The sequence below is a fragment of the Nycticebus coucang genome, chromosome 1 (genome assembly GCF_027406575.1).
Source record: "Nycticebus coucang isolate mNycCou1 chromosome 1, mNycCou1.pri, whole genome shotgun sequence".
In the NCBI taxonomy this organism is placed as follows: domain Eukaryota; kingdom Metazoa; phylum Chordata; class Mammalia; order Primates; family Lorisidae; genus Nycticebus; species Nycticebus coucang.
Window position 1 is genome coordinate 153824593 of NC_069780.1, and position 24280 is coordinate 153848872.

Here is a 24280-nt window from a genome sequence, read left to right on the forward strand (position 1 = left end):
TATCCCTGTTTTCTTAGTTCCACCATCATTTACACAACCAATTGCCTATGTTAAATAATTTCTTAAATTTCTTCTTTTTTAATTTTGTTTTGTTTTCTTGGTCGGACCCTGTCTAATATGCATCCCTCCTGCTCATATCCCGTATCTTTACATATTGAATATTACTCAACATCAAATGTCTTTGATCCTGTTACATACCTTTTAGTATACTAAAATGGTGAATATTTTAGATTTTAGGATCTGAAAATTAGCTTTAAAGCCTGAGTCAATTACACTACCTTTCTTGGATTATATTAAGAATTGTATGAGCTATTCTTTGTAAAACACTTAGCACCGAACCCAGAACATAGGAAATCCTTCCTCCGTGGTGGCTGTTTGATTAGTATGTTATTCTTTTAAGAGATTTACCCGACTTTGGATGATATGCCTTATGTCTTGCTCCCGGAGCACCTAATGAGTACCTCTGACAGTACTTTGTTATGTTGTATTATAATCTTTGAGTTTTCTTTTCCATTATATTTCTCCTAGAAAATATAACTTTCTCGGTGGTGAGTTGGTTTTCTGGGAAAGGAAAGTCCTGATATGTAGTATTTGCTGATTTCAATGGTGAAAGTACTCCCACCTTGGCTGATTTTTAAGCTACCAGCATGATGTCACTGAATACAGAGTTGGGAAGAGATGCACACAGGTGGCTCTTGCAGCCACTACACACCAACTCCAGTCTCCGCTGTTTCCATCCCTTGCTCTCACCACCGTATTGAACGTAGGAGCTAGATGTTCAGTGAGAGACTGAAATACAGTTATTGACTGGTTAGGACCTGATCATGTGCACTAAATTGTTGAGATTCCTTGAAATCTAATTTTTGTTATATTACCGATAATACCCCTGTCCTCTACACACAAATTGCCCATTCTATTTATGAATCAAAGAAATAAAACTAGTTATCATGATATAATGGGAAAGATCCGTGGCTTCCTTGGTTGTCTACTAACTCAGACGCAGATCTTAATTTTGTGATTTATTGGACATGTGACTAGAGTTCACTCATTTTCCCTCTCTCTGCCTCAGTTTCTTCGGAGAGTTGGATTGGATAATCTCTAAAGTTTGTTCTGGTTTCAAACTTGTAAAGCTTAATTAGTATATAATTTCATTTCCTCATTCCATCATTTTCCTTGTTCCTGTATTGAACTTTGAGTTATATATTGTGCTAGATATTGGAAGTACAAAGAGGAATAAGATATGCCTGGCCAATGAGAATCTCTATATGGTTTTGTAAACATCTCACATCATTGAGTCCATAAGTGTGTGCTCATTGCCTTTTATTTTTCTCCATGGGATATGAACCCAGATAGAGTTTTACAAATATAACAAAGGTCATTTTAGTTCACAAAATTTAACACTTTGACACGTAGAATTATTCATAACTCTAGATGAAATTAAACAAAGCTGTTATGATCAGCAAGCAGTTCTAATAAAAAATATTACCAAACTAAAAAAAAAATAATAATAATAATACCAAACTAATGTTAATCATACAGAAAGAAGCTTTGGTTGACTTCTTGGTCATCCTACTCTCTGAGTTAAATTTTAAATTCAGACTCAGGGAGGGTATAGTTCTTTTAGGACTAATAAGCAGAATCTAAAAATATTCTTTTAAGTTTTATGATATATTTATGCTGGTTCTCTCTCACACATTTTGATGTGAAAGTCTTGAAAAATGACTCTTAAACTTTTGTGTTCTCTTTCAAGACCATGTCTACCTATTGGCCAATGTCACCTTTGTTCCAATTCACTATGATCTGTGTTTTTTCTAAATTCCTGTTCTATTTCCATGCCACAGAGTTTAGCACCTAGTGTTCAAAAGATATATTGGTTTCCAGTAGGAATTACTGTTGAGAACATTCTTTATTTACTAAAAGCTATTTTTAAAAGGAAAAATTTTTTTTTTTTTTTGACAGGGGCTGATAATATCCGGAAATACTGGAGCCGCTATTACCAAGGATCTCAAGGGGTAATATTTGTATTAGACAGCGCCTCTTCAGAAGATGATTTAGAAACTTCTAGAAATGAACTGCACTCAGCCCTTCAGCACCCACAGTTATGCACTTTACCCTTTTTAATATTGGCCAATCATCAAGACAAGCCAGCTGCCCGCTCTGTACAAGAGGTATGTCTCATTAATGTAACACTCTTTGCCTACCTTGTTTGTTGAACTTTTGCTGCCATATTGGAATGTAGAAAGATACATGTAATTAGGGATATACTGGTTATGCTATTTTCTTTTTTTTTTTTTTTTTTTAATTTGGCCGGGGCTGGGTTTGAACCCGCCACCTCCGGCATATGGGACCGGCGCCCTACCTGCTGAGCCACAGGCGCCACCCTGGTTATGCTATTTTCAACATGAAACCTTCATTTTCTTAGCAGAAAATCTGTATCAATCTGATAGCACTTGTTTACATACCTAATCCTTCTTGGGTAGCACTGATTGGTTTTTTTGCTGATTTGCAGAAGTTAAAGGATGTTTCTAGCTTTTTTTTTTTTTTTTTTTTTTTTTTTCATTTATTTTGAAGGGCTAAAGTCCTGGTTATTTAACATTTTTTTGACCTGACGTAAGTCATTCTCCTTCAGCCTTTCAAGGAATGCATTAGTATATTTATTATAATATTGTGTATTACTGGCCCTCAATGCCATGTTCCTGTCCCTCTGAAATGCTTACTATCGACTAGGAGCAATGGGTTCTATTCTGTTATCACCTAGGCTAAAAATTAGTATCTTATTTTGCAAGTTCCATGCCACCAAATATGTTTTAATGTGGACCTATGGTTTATCTTCCTCACTTAATTTCATTTCTTAGCTTATATCTCTCCTATAAAAATATGAGACTAATTCTAGGCAAATAATTAGTGTCTCATCCAGCAGAGCTTCTGACTCATGGTACTAAAGTAATAAGATATGTAAATAGTTTTTAAAACTTAAATTATGGTGAATTACAACTTAAGTAAAGTGAAATCAAAGCTCATGATGTATTCCTTTATACTTGTAACTTTCTGGATATATTTTCCCTCTCCTTCAGAAAACTGTGTGCTTCCTCAAGCAACTTTGGAATAAGATGATTAATAGGAGCAATATTGTTCTTTAATCCCAAATGTAGACGAGCCAAGAACATAAAATGTTCTAACTCCAGGCCTCCCTCACACTTAGCATGTGACCCATGGCAAATAGCTTTGTTCCTGTGCTTGGCTTCTCACCTGTAAAATAAGAATAATGCAATTTATTATATTAAGTGAGTAGGATTAATTTGGATAATTTATTTTGATGTTTGAAGTACTAAGTGAAAAAGTAACCATATAGAGAGTTTTTATTTAAAATTTAGAAAAATGGTAGAAAGATTATTTAAGAGAACTCATGTCTGCCTCTAATTATCTTCATTCAGCATTAGGTATTTAGTACCTTTTTCCTTTACAGATTTTGGAAAATGCCTTATAGATAATATTACATAATTGAAGTAAAAAAGAACAAGAAGATCTATTTAGAAAGTCATTCATGTTCAGATGGTTAGCATTGTAATTGTGATGCCTTCTTGGTTGTTCTTAAGACCTTAACTAAAACTTTTAACTTTTCAGTGTCAGTTTTTCTGTCTGTAGAATGGATTTAATAGTATATAATGATGAGTAGTTACGGATACTAAATTCGTTCATGATTATAAGGTCTTCTGCTGAAAATGCATTGTTCTGATATTCATTGTGGAAATGTGGTAATATACAGATATGTGTGTGTTATAGGATACACATAGATAATTTAATGTGTATATATAAGTTAATACATATTAATATAATATGATAAAGTACCATTGCAATTTCAAATCACTTTATTGAAATTATATACAATATCTGAAAAAAGATTTTCTTTTCTTTTACTTTTAAATTTAAGAAACTGTTTTCCTTAGACATCATATAATTGAAACTAACGTATTTTTTTAAACCTAATATATGACTCATGGTAACCTTCCATAGGAATTAAAGACTGTCACATTGAATAAAAGAAGCTTTTAGCAATTAATTGCTTCTGGGTATTCTTTGTGTGTGCTGGCTGGCTCTGTCTCCTAGGTAAATAACTTTTCTCAACCTTTTTGTGATGCAGTTTTTAGTAAAACAGATGACTGTAAATGTACAGTAGTCTTACATATAGTTCAAAAATGATTCTAAACTTAGTGGATATATGTCTTTGACTTCTTTTTTTATTTGTATCCTTTTTAAATTAACTTTTCTCAAAATTTTTGCCTATAATGGAATTTGCATAATAGTGTCCATTATAGGTCTTAAAGTTTGTGGAAGCTTAATGGATTGCTCGTACTTACTGTGGATTTGGCCCCCCACCTTCAAAAAGAGAATCGTCCTAGACTTTTCCCATTTCTTGATGACAAAGAGGTTTCTCTGTATAATGTATTATAATGCTTTGGTTAAATACTCTCAGGAATGTTTTAAGAATTAATACCTTATTGTTAGCATAAAAATGGAACTATGAAACTGAATCTTAAACATTTTATTAAGAGTAAACATTTTATTAAGAGTAAAATGGTTGGGAACAGGCATGTGTAGAAGAGGAAGTAGAAGACCGAAAAATGAGCGAAGTCACATGTAACTTGAAATATATTTAGAAGTGTTTTTTTTTTTATTCTTCCTTTTGTAAACATATTGCAAGCTCTGTGCTGTATTGCCATTAAGCATTTTTATTCATTTGCATCTGCTAATTTGTTTGTTTATGGAATTGCCAAAGTTAAAAAGATGTTATTTTGCAAAATACTGGGAATTTTAGGCAAAATTCTGTTCTTTCAGAATCAAGGAAGATGCATTGCATCCAAGCTTACCAAGAAGCACTGAGCTTTGAAGCTGTTAAGGAAAGACAATGAGATTGTTATTGAAAATTTGTCTTTAATGCAGAAAATGTGCAATTATTTATTCTGTTACCAGAATAAAACTTTATGAACTCACTTATTGTTCGATGAGGATATCAGGATATCGTTGACTTTAGAAGTGGGTAGAAACCTGTGAAATCCAAAGGAGAAAGCTGAATTATCAATGGGATTCTAACAGAGGGTAAAAATCGTTAGGAAGTTATATATTTAATCCCGTAGTATGAGTGTTGCTGTGTTTGTGAGGAACAGAATTCAGAAATGAAGACAGTGTTTTAAATTACTGTGTAACCCACAGAGGGCAACATGCCCAATTATTTTCTAGCCTTTTCAGAAGCAAGTGGAGTCTTGTACATAGCATATTTTTCCTTTCTAATGTACCTGGTAATGACCTGTGTTTAACTTAACCAGAATTTTGAGATTTTATGTCTTGAGAATTGATAGAGGAAACATATTTTTTTAACAAATAAGCGTTAAAAAAAGTAACGAAACACTGGGAAAAAGAACACCCTTTACATACTATCTGAAAGCCAAGCAATTCTTGCAACAGATGTTTGTTGTATTCACTTTGGGGAGGTGTAGTTACCACAGTTTTCCAGAATTTACACATATCAACTATTTTTCTCTATAGAAAACATGCTAGAAAAATCTATATTTATGTCAAGTGGCCCACTTTATTGAATAGGGAAATACTGGTGTAATTAAAATAATAAAGCTATAAAATAAGAGAAATCTTAGGGGTAAATAGGTTGGTTTTTTATTTGTATTGAATTGTAATTGTATCTAATTTGTTTTACAACTCCCATAGGAGAGCATACTTCAGTTCTGAAGTTATTTAATAGATCAGGAAGATTTTATGAGACGTTAAGTTGATATAATAGCCAATAAATGTAATCTGTTTTCCCTCTACACTGTTGCTGATTGTGATTGTTTTACCTTCTGGCTTTTAAAATCTTATTTTTGTTTTATTGGGCATTACTGTGTCTCATAAAATGACACATTTTCTTAACATGAAAGAAATAGCCCACATTTTGAGCAGTCTCTTGATATTTATCTATGTTCTTAATCTAAAAGTATTTAACTTTGTCAGAAATAGTAGATCAAAATACAGTGTTAACTATTCACTGAAGATTTTCTATTCAACTAAATGTTAATTGAGAATTATGAAAACTGTGAAACACATTTTTGAAGAAGAATTATAAGATCAAGAGACTCTTTTGGGTTCGTGGCTCATTAGTTGTAGCCCAGGAAAAATAACTTCTAAATTAGGGGGTCAATATTAAAGTTAAAATTTGTGATCTCTCAATTTTCATGCAGTTGTGATTTAGTTTGTTGTGATATGCATAAAACTTGCTGTTTTGAAATGAATAAAATGTAAATGTGAAAAGAATAGAATAGAAAGGTAAGAAGAGTATTTGCAAGTATTTTTATATTATAAACATTACTAGCTATTTTAAATGATGTTTTAATTTTTGTTATAAATATTTAGATTTTTTGAACAATACATTCAATATTCTGTCATGAATAGTTTGTTTAGTTCTTAACTGTAAGTATGTAGGTATCTTCCAGACCAGGGTACTAGTATATTTTTATGGTATTTAGTATCACATTTGCTTATAATCACTTCTTCTGTATTGATGATTATTTGTATCTTCCTTTTCAGAAGATCAGAAAGGGTTTTGACAGATTGAAATTTTCTGACAATATGTGTCTCTAAATAATCTACTTTAAATTTTTTAATTTTATATTTATATTGCCTGATAACAGGTCAAGTTTTTGGGTGGTTCTATGAAGTAGTGAATATCTTGTCTGATTTAACATGACAAATGTTTGATTGAAAAATGAAAAGCAGTATTTAAATCATTTGAAATATTTAGTTTAATTTCATACATTCTATGTATAGAGAGAGAGGTGCGTGTGTTTGTAAAAGAATCATTTGAAAGTGTCATAGATTTCAAATCTTTAGAGGGCTCCAAGTATCTTGACTTACTTTTTGGCAATATTTTAGAATACTAATTTGACTTCACATGGAGCAGTATACGTACCTATGATGTGAGCAGTTTGAAAACTCCCTGGTGGGATGTATGTTTATTTTAAAATGGTATGAGAAATACAAATTTTATGTTCATTCCTTACAGATGTACTCCACACTTTTAGGATTAAATCTGGGGGAAATAATGACAGCGTTTGGAAGTCCATTTTCCACTGAATGATTTCATTATCTTCTGCAAATGTTTACTAACCTATAAGAAAAGCTGAATTAGTAATCATTTCATTAGTTACAAAAATGACATTATTATAAGTGTGCAAACAACACCTTTTAGCTCAGAGTACCAAAACAGACAGAATACTTCATTTATTGCATATCTATTATTTTTTTCTTTTTATATGTACTTTTCAAGAAAGTTAATTTCTATACTTGATTGCCTTGGTTCTACATGTAGCCACCATGATCTCACCACTTCCCCCTGTATACCTGTGTTTTCTTTACAAATGGGGCGATATGATGAAAATGTGCCATGTCTACCCAAAACTACTAAGATTTCCATTAAGAAGTACATTACAGAAGAATGGTTCATTTTATCAAGAAAATTACTTACATACGGTAACAAAGTAATACATTTCAAAGTATGAAAATACCTGTCCAAAAAAGAATTATGTTCTTTTATAAAATCCCATTCCTTTCTAGTGTCTTCCTTTATTCAGTCACATGCATATCTTCAATTTATGTAAAACTAGAAAATTTTGGAACCTCTTTCATTTATCACTTTTCTTATCAAGACATTTTCATTGTCCTAGTCTCCCACTTCTGCCTCTGCAGTGCTTCTTAGAGCTTCCTGATAGTTCACATCTCAAAACCTTTTCTCTATATTTCTCAACACAGACCAGAAAGAACAAACTTCCTATCAATTTTTCATTATACCTATGTTTAAAAAAATGCTAATTCTTTCTTTTTATATTTATTTATTTTTTATTATTGGGAATTCATTGAGGGTACAATAAGCCAGGTTACACTGATTACATTTTTTAGGTAAAGTCCCTCTTGCAATTGTGTCTTGCCCCCAGAAGGTGTGACACACACCAAGGCCCCACTCCCCCCTCCTTCCCTCTCTCTCCTCTTCTTTTCCCCACCCCTCCCTCCTTTCTCTCTCTGCTCTCCCCTTCCCCCACCTCCACCATGACCTTAATTGTCATTAATTGTCCTCATATCAAAATTGAGTACATAGGATTCATGCTTCTCCATTCTTGTGATGCTTTACTAAGAATAATGTCTTCCACTTCCATCCAGGTTAGAGCAAAGGATGTAAAGTCTCCATTTTTTTTTTAATAGCTGAATAGTATTCCATAGTATACTTATACCACAGCTTGTTAATCCATTCCTGGGTTGGTGGGCATTTAGGCTGTTTCCACATTTTTGGCGATTGTAAATTGAGCTGCAGTAAACAGTCTAATACAAATGTCCTTATGATAAAAGGATTTTTTCCCTTCTGGGTAGATGCCCAGTAATGGGATTGCAGGATCAAATGGGAGGTCTAGCTTGAGTGCTTTGAGGTTTCTCCATACTTCCTTCCAGAAAGGTTGTACTAGTTTGCAGTCCCACCAGCAGTGTAAAAGTGTTCCCTTCTCTCCACATCCACGCCAGCATCTGCAGTTTTGAGATGTTGTGATGTGGGCCCTTCTCGCTGGAGTTAGATGGTATCTCAGGGTGGTTTCGATTTGCATTTCTCTGATGGATAGGGATGATGAACATTTTTTCATATGTTTATTAGCCATTTGTCTGTCTTCTTTAGAGAAGGTTCTATTCATGTCTCTTGCCCAATGATATATGGGATTGTTGGCTTTTTTCATGTGGATTAATTTGAGTTCTCTATAGATCCTAGTTATCAAGCTTTTGTCTGATTCAAAATATGCAAATATCCTTTCCCATTGTGTAGGTTGTCTCTTTGCTTTGGCTGTTGTCTCCTTGGCTGTACAGAAGCTTTTCAGTTTAATGAAGTCCCATTTGTTTATTTTTGTTGTTGTTGCAAATGCCATGGCAGTCTTCTTCATGAAGTCTTTCCCCAGGCCAATATCTTCCAGTGTTTTTCCTATGCTTTCTTGGAGGATTTTTATTGTTTCATGCCTTAAATTTAAGTCCTTTATCCATCTGGAATCAATTTTTGTGAGTGGGGAAAGGTGTGGGTCCAGTTTCAGTCTTTTACATGTGGATATCCAGTTCTCCCAACACTATTTATTGAATAGGGCATCTTTCCCCCAAGGTATATTCTTGTTTGGTTTATCAAAGATTAGGCGGTTGTAAGATGTTAGTTTCATTTCCTGGTTTTCTGTTTGGTTCCAAGTGTCTATGTCTCTGTTTTTGTGCCAGTACCATGCTGTCTTGACCACTAAGGCTTTGTAGTACAGCAAAAAATCTGGTATGGTGATGCCCCTGGCCTTATTTTTATTACTAAGAACTGCCTTAACTATACGGGGCTTTTTTCTGGTTCCATACAAAACGCAGAATCATTTTTTCCACACTTGATCTTAGCCAAAAGGCCGAGAAGCGATAGAATCATTTTTTCCAAATCTTGAAAGTACGATGATTGGTATTTTGTTTTTTAAATTTAAAAAATTCCAAAACGGATCATATCATTAGTCATAAAATAATCTTTAACAGAAATATAAAAAATCTGAAATAATACCATTATTATTCTCAGACTGTGGTGGGCAGAAGTCTAATGTGTCTCTCAAATTTTTGCCCTCTGGTGTGCACATCCTGTGGGACTGTGAACATGGTGGGCTACACTCTTGTGATTAGCTTAGGTAATATATTCCAGTTGACTTTAAGAAAGGGAGATTACGGCTCAGCAATGTTGGTATTTTAATAGGAATGGCATTGAATAGGTAGATTGCTTTGGGAAGTATAGACATTTTAACGATGTTGATTCTTCCAATCCATGAGCATGGTATGTTCTTCCATTTGCTAGTATCCTCTGCTATTTCCTTTCTGAGGATTTCACAATTTTCTTTATAGAGGTACTTCACTTCCTTCGTTAGGTATATTGCTAGGACATTTTCTTTGAAACTATGGTGAAGGGAGTTGTGTCCTTAATTAGCTTCTCATCTTGACTGTCATTGGCATATACAAAGGCTACTGACTTGTGGACATGCATTTTATATCCTGAAACATTACTGTATTTTTTGATGACTTCTAGGAGTCTTGTGAGTCTTTGGGATTCTCTAAGTATAAGATCCTGTCGTCAGCAAAGAGGGAGAGTTTGACCTCCTCTGCTCCCATTTGGATTCCCTTTATTTCCTTGTCTTGCCTAATTGTATTGGCTAGAACTTCCAGCACTATGTTGAATAGTAAAGGTGACAGAGGACAACCTTGTCTGGTTCCAGTTCTAAGAGGAAAAGCTTTCAGTTTTACTCCATTCAGTAAAATATTGGCTGTGGGTTTGTCATAGATAGCTTCAATCAGTTTTAGAAATGTGCCACCTACGTCTATATTCTTCAGTGTTCTAATTAGAAAAGGATGCTGGATTTTATCGAATGCTTTATCTGCATCTATTGAGAAGATCATATGATCTTTATTTTTGCTTCTGTTTGGTGGATATTGTTTATGCACTTACATATGTTAAACCAGCCTTGCATCCCTGGGATGAAACCTACTTGATCATTATGTATTACTTTTTTGATGATAAGCTGTAATGTATTAGCTAGTATTTTGTTGAGAATTTTTGCATCTATATTCATGAGTAAAATTGGTCTGAAATTCTCCTTTTTTGGTTGGGTCTTTTCCTGGTTTTGGTATCAGGGTGATGTTTGCTCCATAGATGTGTTGGGGAAGACTCCTTCCTTGATTTTTTGGAATAATTTCTGCAGTACAGGAATAAGCTCTTCTTTGAAGGTTTGATAGAATTCTGGTGTGATGCCATCTGGACCAGGGCATTTTTTTGTTGGAAGCTTTTTTATTGTTTCTTTAATCTCAGTGCTTGAAATTGGTCTGTTCAGGAGCTCTATTTCTTCCTGGCTAAGTCTAGGGAGAGGGTGTGATTCCAAATATTGATCCATTTCCTTCACATTGTCAAATTTCTGGGCATAGAGTTTCTGGTAGTATTCAGAGATGATCTCTTGTATCTCTGTGGCATCAGTTGTTATTTCCCCTTTATCATTTCTGATTGAAGTTACTAGAGATTTTGCTTTTCTATTTCTCATAGTCTGGTCAATGGTTTATTTTATTTATTTTTCCAAAAAATCAACTCCTTGTTTCATTAATTTTGTGAATGATTCTTTTGTTTTCAATTTCATTGTTCTCTGATTTGACGTTGGATATTTTTCTTATACTGGGTTTAGGCTTAGATTGTTCTTCTTTTTCCAATTCCATAAGATGGCTTGTGAGTGTGTTGATGCGTTCTCTTTCTGTTTTTCGAATGTAGGCATCTAAAGCGATGAATTTTCCTCTCAAAACTGCTTTTGCAGTATCCCACAGGTTTTGGTAGCTTGTGTCTTCATTGTTGTTATGCTCAAGGAAGTTAATGATTTCCTGTTTTATTTCTTCCTTCACCCATCTGTTATTCAACAGAAGGTTGTTTAATTTCCATGCCTTTGTGTGGGGTCGAATGTTTTTGTTAGACGTAGTTCCACCTTTTGTGCCTTATGGTCTGAAAAGATACAAGGTAAAATTTCAATTCTTTTGATTCTGTTGATATTTGTTTTGTGTCCCAGGATATGATCAATTTTGGAGAATGTTCCATGGGGTGACAAGTAGAATGTATATCTTTATCTTTGGGATAGCGTGTTCTATATGCGTCTGTCAAGCACAGTTGTTCTAGGGTCTCATTTAAATCTCTGATATCTTTGTTTAATTTCTGTTTAGCGGATCTGTCCAGCTCTGTAAGAGGAGTCTTAAAGTCCCCTGTTATGATGGTATTATCGGATATCGTATTGCTCAGACTGAGTAAGGTCTGTTCCAAGAATCTGGGAGCATTTCAATTGGGTGCATAAATATTTAGAATCGAAACATCATCTTGTTGTATTTTTCCCTTGACCAATATAAAGTGACCATCTTTGTCTTTTTTGACTTTAGTTGCTTTAAATCCACATGTATCTGAAAATAAGATTGCAACTCCTTTTTTCTTCTGAATTCCATTTGCCTGAAAAATTGTCTCCCAACCCTTGACTCGGAGCTTTAATTTGTCTTTTGAAGCCAGGTGTGTTTCTTGCAGACAGCAGATGGATGGCTTGTGTTTTTTAATCCAGTCAGCCAATCTATGTCTCTTCAGTGGGGAATTCCAGCCATTAACATTTATTGAGATAACTGATAAGTGTGGTAGTATTCTATTCATCTTATTTTGTGAGAGTCCATTGCTTAATTTTGTCTTTTGCATCAGTGTGGAGGTTAGGTTCTGTCCTTTAATTTCTGAGTTCTTACTTTGCTGCTGATCCATTGTGGTAGTCAGTGTGCAGAACAGGTTGAAGTATTTCCTGTAGAGCTGGTCTTGTTGTGGCAAATTTCCTCAATGTTTGTATATCCGTAAATATTTTCATTTCTCCGTCAATTTTAAAGCTTAGCTTAGCAGGGTACAGAATTCTGGTCTGGAAATTGTTCTGTTTAAGTAGATTAAAGGTAGATGACCATTGTCTTCTTGCTTGGAAAGCTTCATTAGAGAAGTCTGCGGTCACTCTGATGTATTTGCCCCCTGTAGGTCAACTGGCGCTTACTCCTGATAGTTTGCAGAATCTTTTCTTTTTCTTGACTTTGGACAGGTTCATCACAATGTGTCTTGGAGAAGCTCCGTTAATGTTGAGGCCACCTGGGGTTCGATATCCCTCTGAAAGCAGTGTATCAGAATCTTTGGTGATATTTGGGAAATGTTCATTTGTAATATTCTCTAGTATGGCTTCCATTGCTCTGGGGCATTCTTTTTCCTCTTCTGGGATTCCTATAACTGGTATGTTGGAACGTTTCATGAAGTCCCATCATTCTGACAGTGAATGTTGTGCTTTCTCTCTCTTCTTTTCTCCCTCTTTACCTATCTGAGTTATCTCAAGAACTTTGTCCTCTACCTCCGAAGTTCTTTCTTCTGCACTGTCTAACCTGTTACTGATACTTTCCATTGCATCTTTAAGTTCCCTAATTGACTGCTTCAGTTTCTTCGGCTCTGCTATATCCTTTCTATATTCTTCGTATCGTTCGTCTCTTATTGATTCTGTTTTTGGATTTCCTTTTGGTTATTTTCCACTTTATTAGCAGTTACCTTCCTTGTTTCCATCATGTGTATTCTAAATTCCCTTTGTGTCCTTCCTTACATTTCTTTGTAGGTAGAATCCTGTTCAGTAGCTACCTCATGGTCCCTTGGATGGGTTGCTCTGGACTGGTTCTTCATATTGCCAGGAGTTTTATTTTGATTCTTCCTCATGAGTGATTTCTTTTATCTGTTTCCTTGCCCTAATTTTCCTTTCACTTCTTGCTCTTTAAGTTCCCATGCCTATGAACTAAGGTTTCGATGATTCCTTTTGGTACAGGACCAGAAGGATGAGAAGTTTGAAGAGCAAGAATGGATAGAAGAAAGAAAAAGAAATAAAGAAAGAAAGGAAAATAGAGAAAGGAGAGGGGGTGGGTAAAAGGGATTATCGACAAAAAGAAGAAAGGCATAGAAAGAGGGAGACAGAGCAATATAGATGTACAGTATGGTACTTTGACACAGTCTTAAAAACCCCAACCTCTGGTGGTGTCTGATTTGGTGGTTCCCTTGAGGTCAGCAGCTCTTTGCTAACCTGTTCGGACCCAGTACCCCACCTCCACCAAGTAGAGAGGAAAGACAAAAATTGTATAAATCTAACCAAAACAAGCAAACAGAAAACTTTACGGGATAAAATTGGGTGAAAAACCAAATCATAGGGATAGAAACACTGGCAAAAATGAAGTTCTAATTATTGAAAAAGGTAGCAGTGGGAAATTATATTTAAACTAGAAAAATGGAGAAGGAAAAGAAAGAAAGAAAAATCTGTCCGGAAAAGGTTGAAATTAAATAACAAAACAGCAACAAAATAAACAAAATCCTAAAGAACAACAACCAAAAAAAAAAAAAGAACCAAAAACAAAGCAGTATATATATCTTGTTTAATATTGTCTGGGCAACAGGTGGTCTTCTGGGGTATGAGATGTTAATGACAATGCTGATATGACTGGAGGCCTCCATTGATTTCTCAATCCCCACAGGGTGGATACCCTAAATCTCTCTGCAACCCTCTTAAAAGGCACTTTAAACTTCTAAACTTGGCTAAGCAAAAGCTTTCCCAGGAAAGTGCTCGTCGCTGGGATCACTGCTGTAGTGGCTATCCACTTACCCAGTGTGCCAAAACCGGTCTCACTCTGTGCCTGAGGCTTAAGGCTGTAAGGCATCTCAGTCGGTGCCTTTAGGCTGCTTAGTCACTAAGTTACCAGCTCCTGCCCGATCCTTGCTCTGCAACCCTGAGGGCAGAGCTTGCCGGGGCAGTTCTCTCACAATGGCTCCCTGCAGCCCATAGCCAAACCCTATTAGCTCCGTCTGGCTCAGCTGCTCAGTTTGGGGCCCTAGAGAATGCTCAAAGTTCTCAGCACTCCTGCTCAAGCTATCCCCAAGGCAGCTCAATTGAGTGCCAAGTACAAAAGCACCAAAACAGTTCACAGATAAGGCCTTTCTGGTTTGCAGTCTCGCTGTTGCTGTACTTATAGCTGCCCGCGGGATTAGACCAATCGAACACACGTGACCAGTTGCCAGTTTTTTACTGTTTTTGTCTTCCTCTTGGGGTCCAGAAGTCTCTTGCTGTCTCCCTGTATCCTCAAAGGGATGATTATAGGCAGATCCCACTAGCCAGAGATGCCTGGAGTCTTATCTCCCCAGACTCACAGTGCCCAGTTGCAGGGAAGCTGTTACTCAGCCGCCATCTTGTCCTCCCATACCTCAAAAACTCTAATTCTTGTAACAAATAAAGGTCCACAGATCTTGTATGTTAATGTGATTTACAACTGAATTCCCTTTTTTTCTCATTAATGTTTATCTATCACTCACTATTTCTATTCCTATAAGAAAACCACATCAAGAAGCCTTTTTGAGGGCGGCACCTGTGGCTCAGTGAGTAGGGCACCGGCCCCATATACTGAGGGTGGCGGGTTCAAACCCAGCCCCGGCCAAACTGCAACCAAAAAATAGCCGGGCACTGTGGCGGTTGCCTGTAGTCCTGACTGCTCAGGAGGCTGGGGCAAGAGAATCACGTAAGCCCAAGAGCTAAAGGTTGACGTCCTGTGACGTCATGGCACTCTACCGTGGGTGGTAAAGTGAGACTCTGTCTCTACAAAAAAAAAAGGTCTTTTTGAACACCCATGTCTGAATTATGTTCCCCGTTCTGATTTTCCATGGCACTCTGTCCAAGTCATAATAATAGAACTTTGCCTATTAACTTTTCTGTCTATCCCTTAAGACTGTAAGTTCCTTGAAGTACATGAATTATGGCTTCTTATTTCTCTGTGTTCAGTGTACATTCAACTGTCTGTATCTGTGGGTTCTACCTTCCTGGAGTCAACAAACTATAGATCGAATATATTTGGAAAAAAATTTCATATGTGCTGAACATATACAGACTTTTTCCTGTCATTATTCCCAGAACAACTTTTACATAGAATTTACTTTGTAATTGGTATTAAAAGTAATCTAGAAATGATTTAAAGTATATAGGAGGATATGGATAGTTTATATGCAAACCCTATACAATTGTGTATCAGGAGCTTGGGTATCCTTGCATTTTAGTATCCCCAGGAGATCCTGGAACCAATTCATAGCACTAGAAGGACAGCATTAGATGTTTGAAAGAGTGACTACCTTCACATTTTACTACACATGTTTTCTTACTGACTTCATGCCATCAACTCTGTCCAGAGTTCCTTACTGCTCTGTTGTTTGCTCACTCCAACTCAATCTGTTTCTGTCCTTGAGTTTCTATCTTTTCTTCTACACCAGACTTGATTTTTGACTATTGCACAGGAACCACATCTTCAATGAATCTTCACTACTCTAACCATGTAAATATGTAGTTTTAAAAAACTTTAATCTGTTAATCATCATATTTATGAATGTTTAATTTTATGAACATATGTTTGTCCCTTGAGGACCTTGTTTAACACCGTATCAGGTTGCAATTTCTTTCCCAAAATCCCACATAGAGAGTGGCAGAACATCTTGACTGAATAATGTTCTTTTCTTAATTGCCTGTATTTTAACTTATATTTCATTTCATTTGGTAGAATTGGAAACTATCTATTACTGTTTATATTTTTCACTCAGAGAATTGTATGTAATGAAGCTCTCAACATAATTGAGATGGTTTTAAAGTAATGAACTCAACTTGATAAAAACAAATGTAGCCTTTCAGTTAATAAAATCATGTATTTGTGAAACTTAAAAGGATTTTAAAAATCCTTTCATTTAATACTTTTATTCACATACTTAAATATTTTATAATAGAGTGAATGCTAACAAATGACGTTAGAAACTTATTCTGTCTAAACAATATTATTTGTCTCCTTTGGTCCTTTTTGAAGCAATATATATTTGAGTGGTTATAATGATAAACTTCACACTTAATATATGTATTTCAAATTTTATATTTTATAAAAATTAGTATTTCATTGCTCCTCAATCAGCAAACACAATGGCTAATTTTAGGTAAAAGTTAAAGGTACTATTTTCTTGAACCTTAGTTGCTTTTATTTATTTCTTATTTGCAAAAGAAAAGTAGTCAGCCACTATACATTCCGTAACTTACAAAGTTAATATAACATTTGTTGAGTTAAATTAATTTGAAAATAGACACAAAGTTAATGTCAGCAAGGTGCTTTGAAGATAAAAAGCACAATAAGCGTTAGTTATCATCATTATGATAATTATTATCATTATTATTATTACATAGTGTCTGCTTAAAAATACCCTTGGTTGCTCTAGGAGACCTGAGACTAATGAGAGGGGTTAATCTGCTGGATTTTATCCAGAACTAAGAATCTGAGACATAGTACACTAAAGGTTTTTTTTCCTTAACAGGTCAAGAGATATTTGTTTGTCCTTTCTCCTTAAAATAAAAGACAAACTTTGTATTGATTCTATAATGCAGAAGCATCAGAACTCATTTTGAATAGTTTGAATCTTCTCTTCTGTTATCTATAAAAAGATGTCTGAGGAGGAGGAAATGTCGGTCTCCTAAAAAGGTTCTGAAGTCATAGCATTGATTTCTAGTCAAAACCCTTTATCTCTTAGTTAACTATTTCTGAATTGTATAAAGCTCAAAATTGTAATTTTTATAGATTAAAATAGAATAGAGCATAATTATGAGAAGAAAATATGAAAGCTTAATTTTTATTATAAAAATGATAAATTATATCTTTGGGAAGTTATGAAAAACCTTAGCTATATAAGTTAACCCCAATGAGAATATTTTAAAGAAGATTCTTTAAATTAATCTTTAGAGAGAAGACTTCAGGTGTAAGCAAAATTCTTTGTAAGATACTGCAAAGATTGGCATCACAAGTCACAGAGATGAAAACAAATATTAAAACATTTTAATAGGCAAATGTGTGAAAGTCAAATGTACTCCTAGCCTCATAATCAGTAAGGCATTAGTGACATGTCTGAAGAAGACATTCCCTAATATTATTGCAAATTAAGTAATAAAAGACCTTAAGAGAATGAAAAGAGAAAAGGTGGCTGGAGCCAATGAATTACAATTGACAACCTAAAGGCTGTTGAAGAACCAATTGCTAGAGTGATTGCAAAGCTGTTCATAATGTGCCCCAGACAGCGCACACCAGAAAGCTGGAACAATGCCTTCAGTTCAGCAATATTGCTTCAAAAGAATGGAAAGAGGGGAAAGGGAAGAGCCACTGACCCTGAGACCAATTTCCAGGCAGCTGCACAAACTATACACTGTAATTAAAGGTTTTGACCAGTAATCACAGCAAAGCCAGACTGGGGGAACCAGCAAGGTTTACAATGAGGCAGACATCCTTAGCTTAAAGCATGAAAAAAGCAGGTAAGAAAAACAGTCCATTTCTGGCAGTGATTTTGAAGCTCTGCTGTGTTAGACAAATAGAACAATCACATATTTTTGCCCTTCTTCCTCTAAGAATAAAAACATGTAATGAAAGATACCTGCTTTCATCTTTTGAGATGAATAGAATACTCTGCTACTTAAAATCAGGCATTTTCTCCTTGCCATTATTTTTTTCTTTACCTATGAATTGCAGTGCCTTTCATAAAAACAGTAGACTCAATATGTGCAATGGTACATATGATAGACTGGGCGAAACTTACAAGTGGCTACACTTGTGCACGTGGACTCTGCTGGAAAGGATCTAATCCACACTTGAGTAATTTGCTTATAGAATCTCCTTTCTCTTTTGTTTACTGGTATCTACATCTTTTTTTTTCCCTCGTAATATCTCTTTATGTAGAATTTTATACTTGAACCATGATTCTACTATTTAAATATTCACATAAGTACTTTGCATATTTATATCTTGAGAACAGGGTTATCTGGTATTTTCAAATGAAGATATGATGCAGACTTTCAGTACCAAAAATAAAGTGTTCTACAAAGGTCTAGTGAAGGAAAACAGCTTTTTATTTTAAGGTACCACATAATTTTCACCTGACTGGGCCTGTTAGGATTTTGGCTGTGTTTGAAATCACAGTATCCGATAATGGGAATTGCCATTAGATTTTAGAAATTCTAAAATCTAAATTTGTACACACACAAATTTTTCATCAAAAACATTTGTAATGAATCACAAAGGAGAAGAGTCAAGTAGGGTTTCATTTTGTTTTATTTAGGCTTATAATTTAACATGTTTAGGTGTCTGGATTGAGTTGTCCCAAGCACAATGTATATAGATTGAACTTGTTCATGCCATACCTGAAGTAAGATTATTGGGGTTTAAAAGAATGCTAATTAAAGAATGTTTAGATAGCAGGTGGCTCCATAAAGTAACTGGAATCATTTTTATAAATGAGAAACCAGCTGAGCCTTATGAGAAAATGGTTCTATGTATGAATTGTAAAATAATTTTGAGATTGCATAGAATAATATAATTTTAACATGTAGAATTTGTAATGTATTATTTATTTTTAGACTGTGGTTGTGAGTAATTGTTTGTGAAGCCAAAATAAGGGCTTCACAAAGGGGCTAAAGTGGAAAATCTGGGTAACTTGTGTACAGTTTAGACAGGGAGAACAAAGAAATACTGAAATGAAAATAAGAGCTTGGCAGGGAAAGCCTTAGAGAACAGCTGGTTGAAGAATTACAGTTGTTAACTGTGCTGTATAAAAGGAAGATTCTCTCATCATGCTTTAGCATATTTCGTTGAAGGGAAGATTGAATAATCATTAGAGGGATCCTGAAAAATAGGCCAAAAATGATCTTGAGATAAAGGTACGATTTATATATACTAACAGCATTGTTATTACTGTTATTGTTGTTATGGGAAAGCAAATTATTGTACCCAGACACATGCCCTGATTTTCCAAAACATAAAAACACACAAATTCTTTTTTGTTTTTTAACTATCTACATATCTTTGTTTTTTATTTTATTTCAGATTAATATGAGGGCACAAATTTTTAGGTTCCATTGTTTTCAGTTGTAAGATAAAGTTCAAGTTGTAGTTGGGACCCTTCACCCAGGGGGCCTGCTGAACACCCTCACATTGTGCACATTAGGCAACACACAAATTCTTAAGAAAGAACACCTTTTAAAATTATATGTAAGATTTATATTTCATTCTGTTCTAATACAATTTCATTTAAAGTGGTACTCATCAAATTTATTAGAGAGGCAAGTCTAAATATTTGAATTATTTAAATGTGTGAATAGATATAAATGTAGCAATATGTGTTTCTGCATGTTTGGGACAATAGCATACCAATTTTCTATTCTTTAAATTAACTTTGATGCTTTTCTTAAGCTTAAATTTTGATATCTTCCTGGGTATCATTGGCTTTTCAATGGCTTATATATTAACAAGCAAATTAAGGTTATTTTTTTAAGTGAAAAAGAGAAAACAGACTTTAAGGTAAAACATAAAGTTGCTTGATCAATGGCCAGTTATTGTTAACAGAAACTTTTGAGTGCCATAGCTATCTCTTCTATACTTTACCAGAAACTCTGTTTTCTTTTCATGTCATTAAGTCTTTTAAACTGTGTTAGCACAGTTTTCTGCTCTAAGGAAATCATCTCTCTTTAATGATTCTGAATATTGTAGTTTCATTGTAGTTTTTAGTTCTAGCAGTGTGGATACAGAAAGAATATAGTACTAACTCCAAGGTCTTAGACATTGCTTTTTGGTAAAACATTTAATGCAGTGGTTCTCAACCTGTGGGTCACACCCCTTTGTAACAATGAAAATACATTGCGGCATTAGGAAGGTTGAGAACCACTGATTTAAAGTGATTTTGTAGTTTTATCTGTTAAACTGGAATACAAAATTCTAATTCTTTTATTACTGGAATTCAAAGTTCTGATTCTTGTATTACTTGTTCTTGTTTAGATCCTAGTTAATCAAAAGTTTGTCATATGATTGTTAACCATAATAAGGATGAACTGAAAAATGTGTACTATTTAATGTTGTACACATTTAGTGTGGTGTTTTTAAGATGTTAAAGCAAGAGAGAAGCCTATGATTCCTGGGTTTACTTTCACTGGAATTATTTTTAGAATAACTACTTTTCTCTAACTCACTTTGTTCACAAATATGTATGTTTATAAAGAATTGTAGTTAAAATTACTTGATCCATTCTGTCAATTAAGATTATATGAGTAACATCCCATAGAAAATGTGTTTCTATTATTTTTATTTGGATCTCTGTATAAGATTACATAATCTTTAAACACCATTTACTCTTATTTTAATAATCTGAATGTTTAACAAAAAAGTCAAACAGTTTAAAGAAGGTACAAAGAAGCAAGAAGTCTTTCACTTTTCTACTCATGTGGTCTGTTCAGCTCTAATTTACATCTATCAGTCTTTAGCCAGACTACTTTATTACCAAATTTCGACTGTGAAAATGTTGGAAACACATCAGTCTTTAGCCAGACTACTTTATTACCAAACTTCGAATGTGAAAATGTTAGAAACACCACCTTAATGAATTTTGCTTAGCAACATAATGAAATATGGACTATATATTAATTAATGGAATTTTTTTAAAGATGATACTCCTAAGATACTGGCAGTAAGGCATTATAATAATTTCAAGAAAATTTAACAATTTAATCTCCAACTTATTAAAATGGTGTGATTTTTAAGCAGTTCATTGAGTCAAATGAAGGATGGGGACTTAGAGGAACCGTGCCCTCAAATTTTAGAGGAAAGATTCGCTTGTGATTATATGAGGGCTGTCCAGAAAGTATCCAGCCACTATTAATACTATTTTTCATACTGTATGGCTGGATACTTTCCAGACAGCCCTTATACATTTAAGTAGTCATTCTTTGTTTATTATTTGTTTTCTTTTTGAAAAATTTCAAATGTACAGATTAGTACAGAAAATAATATAATAGACAAACCCAGCTGCCCCTTACCTGGATTTACCAGATGTTAACATGTTTATTTTAGATCTTTTTCTTTAAAGAAATCATTAAAGTTGCATTTATATTTCTTCCTTTTCCTGCCTCTGTTCTTTTCACAATGTTATTCCTTTTTTAGAAGAATGTAATATGTTGAAATTGGTATATATCTTGCCCAACACACATTTTTATACTTTTACTACATATACATTTGTCTCTAAATAATATATAATAACGGTTTATGTGATTAAAAATTTACATAAGTGGTACCTGATATTTTTTATGTTGTGCTTTTTTTCTTTATATTGTTGAGATTCTATGATACATGTAAATCTAGTTCATTTATTTTCACTGATATATTATGTTCCAGAACATGATTTTGACATAATTTTATTTGTTCATTTCCTTATTTGATAAACTTTTAGGTTGTCTCTAGATTTTCATGATTCTAAACAAAGCTGTTGAGGAATATCTTTGTACATCTTCGCTGGAGTTACTAGGTTGTAGGATATACACAAGTTTTAACTCAATGGATAATTTCATACTTTGGGTTTGGAGGTGACAAACAAGAAGACTTTGAAGTCATACCTTCTGGATTTATATCTTTCTTACATTTGGCCATCTGAATAATACAGGGCCAACACTTAAATCTGTTTCCTAATTTGTAAAATGGGACAAATCCTAGAAGCTACCTCCTGGTGAATGGTCAGGATTAGAGGAGAACTTAGCACAGGGAGAGTGCTCAACTGGAATTATTTTTAGAATACAGTTATTTTCAGTATTAACTGTTGCTCACCATTTTCTTCCCCTTTATTACAACAACCTCATGGTAACAGGGTTGTTATCAGGATTAAATGGGTTAATGTTCCATAAGGCATTTATGACAGTACCAGGTACAGAGTAAGAGCCACATGAGTGCTTGTTAAACATACAAAAGTGAAACAGAAAAAAGAAATTGAATTTAGGCACAATATGTTTGAAGAATGAATTTCAAACATAAAAAGAAAATTTAAAGAAGCGCAAAGCAATGAAGACTTTACCATACCCTTATAAATTGTGATAGGTTAAAGTATAAGCAATTGATTGATGTTATTTATTTTACCTTCATATATACAATATTCTTGTCAAAACTTTTTTCATCATTAGCCAATGAAATGTTATTTTCTCTTTAGTTGTAAAGAAGCCAATAAATCAGATCTTTTGATGATTTTCACTTGTGAAATTTGATTTATTCTTTAAGATCTTCTAGTTCTGTCATTCTGGCTTAATTTCTAATGTGTCAGGTTTGCAGTACTGTTAAATTAGTAGTATTATCTTTTTTAAAAGGTACAAAAGAGTATAGAATCTTGAATTTTGAGAAGCTTAACGATGGAGGAGATGATTGAACAAGGTACCTATAAGATTATCTGTGGCCTTGCCAAAACCAGAAATCTGCCTTTTAGAGCATATCACTTGTGCGTTCTCATGATGTGATTGACAGACTTTCTTCTCTTTGAAGGCCCAAGAGGTTACTTGGATTATTTTAGAGTGCATATCGCACCAATTCTTTCTTTGAGATTTAAATAGAATCTTCCTAAGCATTAAAAGTGGATTACTTTTTATTACTTTTATTGCTTGTCAAGTGTTTTCGGAAACATTTAGGAGTCCTCCTTAAAAACGGATTTCCTGGAGTGGGTTTTCTTTTTGAGAAATTTTAAGGATTAATTGTGGACTTTCCAAAAGTCTGAAGTTTAACAACTAACAGGACGTGATTAAAACAATTTACTGAGTTAAAAAATGAAAACAGCGCAAGAGGAGGAACTTCATCATATCTCTGTATTCCTTATAATAAATCAGACCTGTGTGTGTTTTTAACAAAAACGAGGGTGTGCTTTTTTCCCCCTCATTCTCAGTTTCTTTTGATCATTGATCTGGGTGACCCCACGCTCAGGGGTTTTTTTCTTCATTTGACATGGACAGATTTTTGAAGTATAGCTCTCCTTTGGGAACCCTGGGCAGTTCCACTTGACTACCCTGTGATCTAATGAGCAGTGAAGCAGGGTTACAGTGGCCATTTTGTGTGCTTTGACGGAGGATGGTGAGACAGAGTGCGAGAAAGGCAATGTCTGCAGAGGAAAGGCAGGGGGATCCAACAGTGTGAAAAAGACTTGTTAGGGCACATTAGTTTGCCTGATTTACTTCACAACAGGTCAGGAAAGGCCAACAGCAGGGTTGTCGTTAAATTGCAGAGTTGAAAATCCTGGTATTAGAAAGCTTTCAGATTTCCAAAAGCTATTAATTCCAAAGTTGGTTTTAACTCACTGTTGTATTTACAGGAAACCATGCAGCATCAAACTTTCCTTGGTCTTACATATATTTATGAAATAATTATGTGACCCTAGATTCGTTTTTAATGCTGCAAGTTTTAAACATCCTGTCATGGTTGGCCTGTTTTACAAGGAGCTTGGATGTGAAAGACGAGCCAAACTGAGCAAGGTCGTTGCACTTTTTTTGTGCCCTGTGTTCGACCCTTAATGAGGTGCCCGTGCTTTCCATTTGGAAATGCTAGATGAATGTGTTTGTGAATTCATATCCTCATAACTGGAAGTGGCTCTTAAATTTGTCCCTGCACACCAGCACTGAAGGGTGTATGTGTGTGAATGTACGCACGTGCTTGTGTCTGTCCTCCCTATAGAGTACAATCAGAATGTTAATTGGTAAACCCAAGTTAGGGTTTAAAGTCTGTCTTTCCTCCACCTCAGACTTCAGTAAGGTTTGTTGTTGTTTATGCTTTTTGGGTTAAAGAGAATAGA

General features: G+C 34.5%; 1 protein-coding gene across 2 annotated transcripts in view; it reads left to right on the plus strand.

Annotated features, from left to right (window-relative positions):
* Positions 1 to 24280, plus strand: part of ARL15 (ADP ribosylation factor like GTPase 15) — a 478314-nt gene that overhangs the window by 246431 nt on the left and 207603 nt on the right. For both annotated transcript variants that reach the window (XM_053590649.1, XM_053590638.1), the window contains one exon: positions 1960 to 2168. In XM_053590649.1, the coding sequence (XP_053446624.1) occupies positions 1960 to 2168 (209 nt within the window). The remainder of the gene's footprint in view (positions 1 to 1959; positions 2169 to 24280) is intronic.